We start from the raw sequence: 10710 nt of genomic DNA, 5'->3' as shown, positions 1-10710 counted from the left end.
CTGTCCTTCCCCGTTAACTCCTCTCATTCCAGTGCCTGAGCACCTCCCCCTACCAGGTATATCTGTATCAGGGTATAGGTGCACACAAGCTCATGTATACCTGGGTGTACAAGGGCCCAACATGGCCCACGAGTACAGGATATTTAAAGGCCCTCACAAAACAATGACAGGCTTCTAAGACACTTGTCTCTTACTTTCATTCCAACACAAATTGAACTATACTAGGCTTTTGCTTTTTTAGGCCCTAACAGAAATTCCGTGGTTTAGGAGATTAGGTACACCCTCACCACTCCACAGGGAGAATGGCCTGAACGTCAGAGTGAACCCCTGACCCCTTTCCTCTCTGAATGAGGCAAAGCTCAGACTTCACCTCTACCCCTAAACAAGGCACCCAAACACACGTCACAGTAAATAAAGGACATCCAGAAAATATCACAGGCAGAGGTACTTTATTTGGCAATTTTAACATGACACGTAGAGAAAAGAACCCTGCCCTCCTTCACCAGCCTCCCCAGAAATCCCACCTTCCTATTTCAAGACAGAGTAATAACAGCACCATTTTACACGAAAGGGAACAGCCACAGCCTTGGCACCATTTCTGGTTTCACTTTCCATGGAAGGGCAGAGAAGCATAGCTCAAACCCCACCACTGGGTCAGAAACCAGGCAAACAGCAGCAGTCACATCTGACCTTTTGCACACACGAGAGCCCGACACTCATCCTGGCTCCCAAGCCTTCCCAAGGTGACCCTGTCTCAGCCACCATCATGCAGCTCTTCTAGTCCCCTCCCGGCCCACTCTGAGGAGCTGAGCAATAATGAGCAGAATCTTCATGTCTCTGGCAGGCGGAGGAGGGTTCCTGAAGTGGTAGAGATGCTGTGCAGGAGAAAGACAAGGCTGGAGCCAGACGCCTAGGCTCAAGCTGTGAGGAGAACTTAGAACTTGGGAAGGGGTGCTCCCGGGTTCCAGAGAAGAATGAGAGCCACTGGCCTTCACTAGGAAACTAAGCGTGAGCTGGGAGGAAATCCCACTTTGGGTCATTGCTCCATAATCTGCCAGAGGCCAGGGAAAGACTCACCAGTCCACTAGCTGGGCCCCAATGAGGTCGTGCACATGGTAGGTGAGGCCAAGCCGCACCACGACAGGCGCCCGCCGGCCCAGGAGCTCTGATAGGAGCAGCTCCCGGTACTTTGCCTTCCGGACCATGCTAAGGACAGCCTGGCGCCCTAGAGGAGAAGTGGCACAGGAAAGGGGAAAGGTGAATAAGGCCTAGAGGCCTGAGGAGCCACCAAAAGGTGAGGGGCTGCAGGCTTGAGCTGCAGATGGGATACCTTTAACAAAGTACTTGATGAATCTCCCAGCTCCAGGCACAGCTAGCCACCAGCTCCCAGCATCTCGGACGGTGAGGACTCCAGCATTCACCAGATGCCTGAGGGCAGTGGGAAGCCAGCAGAGATGAGGGCTGGGCTCTGAGAACCATCTCTCCTCCTCATCCATTAATGTTTACACAAGTCTCCAGAAACACGGGCAACCATGCAAGAGAGACTGGATAACAAAATCCCAACCTGGGGTGGTTCTGTGCTCGCACCAACTGCCTCTGTTGGTGCAGTTGCTTGTTCCAGGCCCCCTACCTGGACTGCCCTCCCTCCACTCTTTCTTTTCCTGCTACTATTACTGGTTCAGTTAAATAGCTTCTCTTCCCTGACCACATGTCCTGACACACATTCAGTCTTAGGACCGAGGAGAGGAATCAGGGTCTTCTGCGCTCCTGCCACTGCCTAGGCAGACTGCGCCATGGCTCCCACCACATCTCTCTGAGAGTGTGTCTGCCCATGTGAGACCAGTGCTATAGTTTTTCAAATGCTTTCACATATTCCATGGGTTACAAAGTAGGATGCCTGAGCCAGATACAGCCTCTCAAAATTAGATTTTTATTTAGCTCCTGCCCAGTTGTTTTTTAGCTTTGGGTTTTTTTTTGTTTTAATGTGAATGTTTAGGGGTATCCCAGCTCCTACCATTCTCTATCCTCTAAGTCCCAGTATGATTAACATCAAGCTTTTACGGTTCCTGCCAGGCCCCTGTGTGCTTTTGATAAGCCACCAAGAACTGAATTCTATTCCAGGGCTCTTTCTAAGGCCCAGGTAAGATAGGCCTCCTCTCTTGTGGGGAGGAATACAAACTTGGGTCATTTTATTAAAAAGAAGAGTCAGCTTTTTGGCAGTTTTTCTGGCAGGTTCACCAAAAAAAACAGGAGGACAGGCTGGATGGAACCGGAGGGAGGCAGGGAAGCACCAGATGCCTGACTTTGGTTGATTCCACAAGTCTCACGTGATTTCTGAGTCCCTGAAGCCAAAGGTCTGTGTCATTTGGTCCTGCTGGAAACTAAGGTCCCCACAGGCTGGAAGTACTGAAGCTAGAAATTTCTGCACTGCCCCAGCATACGGTCGGCCATCACAGGCCTTGAGGACCTACAAGCAGAGATGAGAGACATGGTCCGTCCCCACCCTCACTCTCTACCAACCTCCACCCCCAGGACAGCATTTCTCTTCCTGTCTTACCTCTTGCTCAGATCCTTCCACCTCTCATACCCTTCTTCCTCCTCCTCTTCATCCTCCTCCCCCTCTTCCTCCCCCTCCTCCTCCTCCCCCTCCTTCCTTCCTCCTCCTCCCTTCCTCCTCCTCCCCCTCCTCTCCCCCCTCTTTACCCTCTCACTCCTCCCTCTTTCCCTCCTGTCTCTCTCCCTCATATTACTATTTACCAGGGCCCTGTGCCCTCTCCATGGGATGTGGGGGCAGGGAAATTCTTTCTTTTGTTTTTATTTCTGTTTCCCAACTTCCCTGTCTCCCCCAACCTGTGCCCTGCCCCCGGCACCCCTGACACACACAGTCACATACTCTGGTCCTGTAGTCCTCAGTGAAGATAATTCCATGGGCATCCAAGTCGAAGCCCAGCTGGACGATTCTGATCTCCCCCTGCTCTTGAAGCTCCTTCTGTCTCCACAGAGAAGGGAGTGAAAAGAGGCGTATCAGGGTAAGATGCTCTGCTATACTCTGGGCGCTCTCAGGCAGGGAGATTTTGTTTGCCAATATTGGGGCATTTTCTCTTAGTAAAGGAAAAACTGTGTGAGAAGATAATCAAGCAAATGACCAAGCAGCCTTTTCCAACTAGCTACCCACATTCTCATCCACCTGCCTTATATATGGTCTATCAAAGAGTCAATATAATTTTCTAAGACCAGGCACTAAGATAAAATAGTGATTAAGATGCAGGCTCTGGCTTCGAAACATTAACAGTCTGAATTCTGGGTAGGGTAAGGTGGGGAGGAGTATGGGATTCAATGTTTAAAACAAATAAAAATAAACCAGGACTTCTGTTTACGAGAATACAGCAAGAACTAATCCACCTGTTGAAAATTAACTAAAATGCTGGATAAAAATGTTATTTTAAAATTGTTTAAGACCAGGTACAGTGGCTCATGCCTGTAATTCAGCATTTTGGGAGGCTGAGGTAGCAGGATCAATTGAGGACAGGAGTTCGAGACCAGTCTGGGCAACACAGTGAGACCCCCCCCCCGCCCCCGCCAACATCTCTACAAAAAATGTAAAAACTTAGCCAGGCATGGGGGCAGACACCTATGGTCCTAGCTACTTGGGAGACTGAGGCAAGAGGATCACTTGACCCAGGAGTTTGAGGCTGCAGTAAGATATGATTGCAACTGGGCAACACAGTGAGACCCCATCTCTTAAAAGAAATTGTTTAGACACTAAAGAGCTCACAAGATAACAGGAATTACCACTAATATAACATCTAAGTAGGCCGGGCGAGATGGCTCAAGCCTGTAATCCCGGCACTTTGGGAGGCTGACGTGGGTGGATCACCTGAGGTCAGGAGTTCAATATCAGCCTGACCAATATGGTAAAACCCCGTCTCTACTAAAACTACAAAAATTAGCCAGGCGTGGTGATGTGTGCCTGTAGTCCCAGCTACTCGGGAGGCTGACGCAGGAGAACTGCTTGAACCCAGAAAGTTGCTGTGAGCTGAGATCATGCCATTGCACTCCAGCCTGGGTGACAGAGACTCTAACTCAAAAAATAAAAATAAAAATAACTGAGGCCAGGCACGGTGGCTCATGCCTGTAATCCCAGCACTTTGGGAGGCTAAGGGTGGATCACTTGAGGTCAGAAGTTCAAGTTCAAGACCAGCCTGGCCAACATGATGAAACCCGGTCTCCATTAAAAATACAAAAATAGGCCAGATGCGGTGGCTCATGCCTGTAATCCCAGCACTTTGGCAGGCTGAGACGGGTGGATCACGAGGTCCGGAGATCAAGACCATCCTGGCTAACACAGTGAAACCCCATCTCCACTAAAAATACAAAAAAAAAAATTAGCCAGGCATAGTGGCGGGCACCTGTAGTCCCAGCTACTCGGGAGGCTGAGGCGGGAGAATGGGTGAACCCAGGAGGCAGAGCTTGCAGTAAGCCGAGATCATGCCACTGAACTCCAGCCTGGGTGACAGAGCGAGACTCCGTCTCAAAAAAAAAAAAAAAAAAAAAATTGGCTGGGCGTGGTGTCAGGTGCCTGTAATGCCAGCTACTTGGGAGGCTGAGGCAGGAGAATCACTTGAACTCAGGAGGCAGAGGCTGCAGTGAGCCAAGATCATGCCACTGCACTCCAGCTTGGTGACAGGGTAAGACACTGTCTCAAAAAAAAAAAAAGTAATTGGAATATGGAGGGCATTTATTAATCTAGGCAAATCTGCCCAGAACATTTTCAAAAGTAACTGGGCGCATAAGGAAACAAAACTCAAAGAGACAATAAAAACAAACCCCAAAAGACAAGTAATAGTGGAATTATCAAAAAGACAATTAAAAAAAAAAAAACAAACAGCACTTTGGGAGGCCGAGGCAGGCGGATCATCTGAGGTCAGGAGTTTGAGACCAGCCTGGCCAACAGGGTGAAACCCCATCCCTATTAAAAATACAAAATTAGGCCGGGTGCGGTGGATCATGCCTGTAATCCCAGCACTTTGGGAGGCCGAGGGGGGCAGATCACGAGGTCAGGAGATCAAGACCATTATGGCCAACATGATGAAACCCCCATCTCTAATACCAAAATTAGCTGGGCATGGTGGCGCGTGCCTGTAGTCTCAGCTAATCGGGACGGTGAGGCAGGAGAATTGCTTGAACCCAGGAGGCAGAGGTTGCAGTGAGTTGAGATCACACCACTGCACTCCAGCCTGGGCAACAGAGCGACACTCCACCTCAAAAAAAAAAAAAAAAAAAAAAAAAAGGGAAAACTAAGGCAACAATGACCACAGCAGTCACCTCCCAGGGACATTCTGATCAGAGACATTTTGATCAGAGAGGGATATATGTGGGATACTGGTCATATTCTATAGTTTGACCTAGGGAGTGGCTAGATAGGTATCTGCTTTATAAACATCATTTAAATTATATATGTTTATATTTTCATTCTGCAACTTTTAAAGGTTTTTAAAAACAAAAGCTAACACCAATACATTAAAAACAACAAATACTCCTTAAGGAGTGGTTCCATCTGGCATGCTTCCTCACGGGAGACCTAGTCAGGGAGACTAGCTCACCTCAAGTGAGCGCTAGACTGCCTTCCTTTTCTTTCCTCTTTTCTTGAAAGATCACTATTAACCTTCTACCTGCTAAATCCAATGGACAGATTTCAGTTCTGGGTTTTTTTGTTGTTGTTTTCATTTTTTTAGAGACAGGGTCTCCCTCTGTCACCCAGGCTGGAGTGCAGTCGTGCAATCATAGCTCACTGCAGCCTCAAATTCCTGGGCTCAAGCAATCCTTCTGCCTCAACTTCCCAAACAGCTAGAACAATAGGTGCACACCACCATGCCCAGCTAAGAATTTTTGTGTTTTAATTTATTTATTTAGTAGAGATGGGGTCTCAGTTATTTAGTAAAGATGGGATCTCACTTTGTTGCCCAGGCTGGTCTCAAACTTTTGGTTTCAAGCTATACTCCTGCCTCAGTCTCCCAAAGTGGTGGGATTACAGGCATGAGCCACCACACTCAGCCTAGATTTCAGTTTATATTTTACTTTACCTTTTCCCTCTTCTTAGACCACTGTCTTGAATCACAGGTTCTAATACTGCCAACTACTTCACTTTCTCAAAAATCTCTTTACTTTCACAGTAGGCCTCTTCCTGGGTTACTTTTTTTTTTTTTTTTTTTTGAGACAAAGTCTAGCTCTATCACCCAGGGTGGGGTGCAGCGGTGCTATCTCAGCTCACTGCAACCTCCGCCTCCCCAGCTCAAGCAATCCTCCCACCTCAGCCTCCCCAGTAGCTCTATAGGCGCGTACCACCACGCCTGGCTAATTTTTGTATTTTTTGTAGAGATGGGGTTATGTCATGTTGCCCATGCTGGTATCAAACTCATGAGCTCAAGAGATCCACCCACCTCGGCCTCCCAAAGTGCTGGGATTATAGGTGTGAGCCACCGCGCCGGCCTCTGGGTTCCTCTTAACTCAGGCAAGTCCCTCTCTGCCTCTGTCACAGATTCCTCTTCTTCTGCTTTCCCTTTATGTCAGTGGATCTCAAATTTTAAGGCACACTTAAAAAGCACTTGAGGCAGTTCAAAAATGTAGAGTCCCAAATCCCGCCCCAAGAGAGCGTAATTCATTAACCTTGGATGAGTCCCAGGAACCTGTATTTTTTTTAACAAGCAGCCCATGTAATTTTGACACAGGCATAATAACTCAGCTCATATATTCAGTAACACTGCCTTAAATGATGGTGTTTCCCAGCATTGTGGATTTGACCCTATTAACTTCCACTCTAAACCTGGAGTCCTTAACCACGGACCTCGCAGGATTAGTAAAATATTTCCCCCCTAACTGTACATACACCCTATGTATATGTGGCAAACGTGCATTTTTCTGGAGAGAGATAGCCATAGCTTTTATCACCTTCTAAAGATTACAAAAAGGTTAGAAATCACTCCTCTACCCACTCTTCCTACTGGATCTCACCACATCACAGAATTAACCACTTGCTATTCACACCTCCATGACTTGTAATTCTATTATCACTGGCCCAGAATTCTCTCCAACTCTCATATCCAACTGTCTAATACCTTTGTCTTTGGATGCTCCACATGCACCATCAACTCAACTTGTATAAAATTAAACACATTATCTGTAGTCCAACAACTAAATGTGCTCCTAATACCACCAGCCACGCAGTCATCTGGAAAGTCTGAGTTGTCCTGGACTCCTCCCTCTTCCTCACTCTCCTCTCCCTCCCTACTGCACTGACCTAATTTAGGCCTTCACCACTTCTCAGATGCAGTATCTTCTTAGCTGACCTCCCTGCCTCATCCACTATCTCCAATACACCATTCCCTCTCTCTATGATATTCTCTACCAGCCCATCGCCTCAGTGTAAGATGGAAACAACACTGATGTACAAGGCCTGTCATGATCTGACGTCTGACTGCACTTCCAGTGCTGTATGTTCGAACCATGCCCCATGACTCGGTTTCCCCAAAAGCCTCGTTCTTCTACCTCCATGATTTGAAATGCCCTGTACTACCTGCGGGCCTTTTAACAGGGTCTCTGTGGCACCCCAGTGCCTGGCACAGTGCCCTCGCCTGAAAGGCCTAATGCTTGCTGAACGGCTGGCGGAGTGACTGAGTGACAGGGGATTCCAGGAGTTAGGAAAGGGGCTTCCGGCGGTCGCACCGACGCCCCTCACCAGCTGCCGGTCGGCCACGGTCCTGTCAGGCACAAGGCTGTACACCTGGCTCCTCAGCACGATGGGCGGCAGCGCGTCCTCAAACAGGCCTCGCGGGAACAGCTGCATGAGTTCTGAGACAGCCGCGCGCGCCGACCCTGGGCAGATAAATCGGCTCACGGACAGGGAACTGGGGCGGGGACGCGGTTCTAACAAAACTCTCGGCTACCGGAAGCGAGGCCCCACCCCCGGGGTTGCCATGGTTACCTGGCTCACCCCGAAGAGGATCCGACTCCACAGGCCCTCGCTTCCGCCGCCTCTTAACTCCAAAGGTCTCCGGGATCAGGTGATGCCTCTTCCGGCTCATATCCCAGGATTTTATGGTACCGGGGAAGGGGTAGGAATGGAGGGAAGAGAACCTGAAAATAGGGTCTTCCGGCGCAGAGCAGTGACGTACGGTCTCCCCGGGCGTCCCTCCTAGACCAGGTGATGACGAAAGGGGCGTCAACTTGTCATCCCTCAGGCCCGTCAGTGCTGGGAGGGGCGGTGGCGACGCAGATACCAGCATCACCTCCGCCAGGCCGGGCCCCACGCCGGCCGCGGATTGGCTCCCTCCAAGGGCACGCACGCCCGGGGACTCGTTGGCGGCGTGGAGGGGCGCCGGTGGCCACGTTGGTGTCAACCTCCTTCGTGAAGCTCACACCTCCCCCGCCCCGGGAGGGGTTTGCCCGCCACTGTCGCTGAATGATTGCATCATCGAAAGCAGAAAACCACTTTTGCATCCTTCGGTCTCTGGCGTGCCTGCCATGACGTAATAGCTCTGCGGAGGTGGAAGTTGGGGAGCTTTGAGGTAACTGGAGTCTTGATCTGAGCGCAGACGTCCTTCCTAACCTCACTGCATTTGGAGGACCTGGAGGGAGGGTGGGTGAAGGGCAAGGAAAGAGGCAGGATGAGAGCTTGGCCGCGGTGGCGTCTGAGGGGCCTGAATGTTTCAAGGCCAGAGCCTGGCGATCAGGCAGCTCGCTTAGTCCTAAACCAGTCATCCTTCTCCAGGCCTCCTCTGTAAAATGGAAACTCTGTACCCCTGCTTGTCTTAGGACCTCATGGATCCCAGGGGGACCAAGAGAGGAGCTGAGAAGACAGAGGTAGCTGAGCCTCGGAACAAACTACCTCGTCCAGCACCTTCTCTGCCCACAGACCCTGCCCTCTACTCTGGGCCCTTTCCTTTCTACCGGCGCCCTTCGGAACTGGGCTGCTTCTCCCTGGATGCTCAACGCCAGTACCATGGAGATGCCCGAGCCCTGCGCTACTATAGCCCACCCCCCACTAACGGTCCAGGCCCCAACTTCGACCTCAGAGACGGATACCCGGATCGATACCAGCCCCGGGACGAGGAGGTCCAAGAAAGGCTGGACCACCTGCTGTGCTGGCTCCTGGAACACCGAGGCCGGTTGGAGGGGTGAGCAAAGCGTGGTAGGCAGTATATCTGGAGACCCGTACCTACCCTCTAAAATTAGGAGAGCCAAAGCCGGGGTGAGAATCAGTCCTTAGAAGAAACAAGACTATTCTTCGAGGGGAGCATCTCACTAATGCTTGTGTCAGACCTTCAGCCTGTAACTCCTGCCTCTCAGGGGTCCAGGCTGGCTGGCAGAGGCCATAGTGACGTGGCGGGGGCACCTGACAAAACTGCTGACGACACCGTATGAGCGGCAGGAGGGCTGGCAGCTGGCAGCCTCCCGGTTCCAGGGAACACTATACCTGAGTGAAGTGGAGACACCGAACGCTCGGGCCCAGAGGCTTGCTCGGCCACCGCTCCTCCGGGAGCTTATGTACATGGGATACAAATTTGAGCAGTACATGTGTGCAGGTGAGTTGCCCCTGCTTCATAGCCCCCCTCCCCTTCCCAGAGATTGAGAGCCCCCCACGCCTGCTGCTGCTTCTCTCCTTGTGCAGACAAACCTGGAAGCTCCCCAGACCCCTCTGGGGAGGTTAACACCAACGTGGCCTTCTGCTCTGTGCTACGCAGCCGCCTGGGAAGCCACCCTCTGCTCTTCTCAGGGGAGGTAGACTGCACAGACCCCCAGGCCCCATCCACACAGCCCCCGACCTGCTATGTGGAGCTCAAGACCTCCAAGGAGATGCACAGCCCTGGCCAATGGAGGAGTTTCTACAGGTTCAGGATCGGGGTGGGCAGGGCGAGAGCTTAGGCTTGAAGGCTGGGAAAGGGACTTGGGGAGGAGGGTGAAGGCAGAATAGAGGGTGGACGAGGGGTCCCACTGATCCCTTGCTTTTCCTGACAGACACAAGCTCCTGAAATGGTGGGCTCAGTCATTCCTCCCAGGGGTCCCGAATGTTGTTGTTGGCTTCCGTAACCCAGACGGTTTTGTCTCTTCCCTCAAGACCTTTCCTACCATGAAGATGTTTGAATATGTCAGGGTAAGGGAACGATGTTGCAGCTCCCACCGGTATCCCCAAACACCAAGACCACAGGTCTAGCATCCAGGGCAACAGCCTGCCTTCTCTCCTCCCACCACCCCCACTGCCCATCTTCTGCCTCCTCCTCTGCCTGCTCCAGAATGACCGTGACGGCTGGAATCCCTCTGTGTGCATGAACTTCTGTGCCGCCTTCCTTAGCTTTGCCCAGAGCACCGTTGTCCAGGATGACCCCAGGTGAGGCAGTCAGCTCTGTCCCTCCCCTCTGGATCCCAGGATCCAGCCTCTGGCCCTCAACTGATGCCTCCATCTGCCCCCCAGGCTCGTTCACCTCTTCTCTTGGGAGCCTGGCGGCCCAGTCACCGTGTCTGTACACCGAGATGCACCTTACGCCTTCCTGCCCATATGGTATGTGGAAGCTATGACTCAGGACCTCCCATCACCCCCCAAGACTCCCTCCCCCAAATAGTAATGCTTTAGAGGGAGACAGTCATATCTCTGTGTGCAGATAATAAAAGCATATTTCTAAGAGGTTCTCTTGCTGTCTTCTTAGCTGAGTCATC

General features: G+C 51.2%; 2 protein-coding genes across 3 annotated transcripts; one reads left to right on the top strand and one right to left on the bottom strand.

Moving 5' to 3' along the window:
* Positions 1–432: 432 nt before the first annotated feature.
* STK19 (serine/threonine kinase 19) lies at positions 433–8805 on the bottom strand. 2 transcript variants are annotated; one of them, XM_024357116.3, is made up of 8 exons: positions 8277–8805; positions 7982–8191; positions 7736–7872; positions 2894–2989; positions 2328–2467; positions 1331–1428; positions 1078–1225; positions 433–875 (listed from the first exon to the last, which is right to left on the bottom strand). In XM_024357116.3, exons 1-8 carry the CDS (start codon positions 8755–8757, stop codon positions 830–832), a joined length of 1356 nt encoding a protein of 451 aa, XP_024212884.2. In that variant the 5' UTR covers positions 8758–8805; the 3' UTR covers positions 433–829. The 2 variants fall into 2 exon arrangements, with proteins under 2 accessions (XP_024212884.2, XP_054542753.1); XM_054686778.1 differs by having other exon boundaries at positions 7982–8282.
* DXO (decapping exoribonuclease) lies at positions 8432–10678 on the top strand. Its single transcript, XM_009450942.4, has 7 exons — positions 8432–8564; positions 8812–9173; positions 9346–9581; positions 9668–9887; positions 10015–10150; positions 10290–10384; positions 10469–10678. Exons 2-7 carry the CDS (start codon positions 8818–8820, stop codon positions 10614–10616), a joined length of 1191 nt encoding a protein of 396 aa, XP_009449217.3. The 5' UTR covers positions 8432–8564; positions 8812–8817; the 3' UTR covers positions 10617–10678.
* Positions 10679–10710: the final 32 nt, after the last annotated feature.

The sequence above is a fragment of the Pan troglodytes genome, chromosome 5 (assembly GCF_028858775.2).
Source record: "Pan troglodytes isolate AG18354 chromosome 5, NHGRI_mPanTro3-v2.0_pri, whole genome shotgun sequence".
NCBI classification, from domain to species: Eukaryota; Metazoa; Chordata; class Mammalia; order Primates; family Hominidae; genus Pan; species Pan troglodytes.
This window is presented reverse-complemented; position numbering and strand designations above follow the sequence as displayed.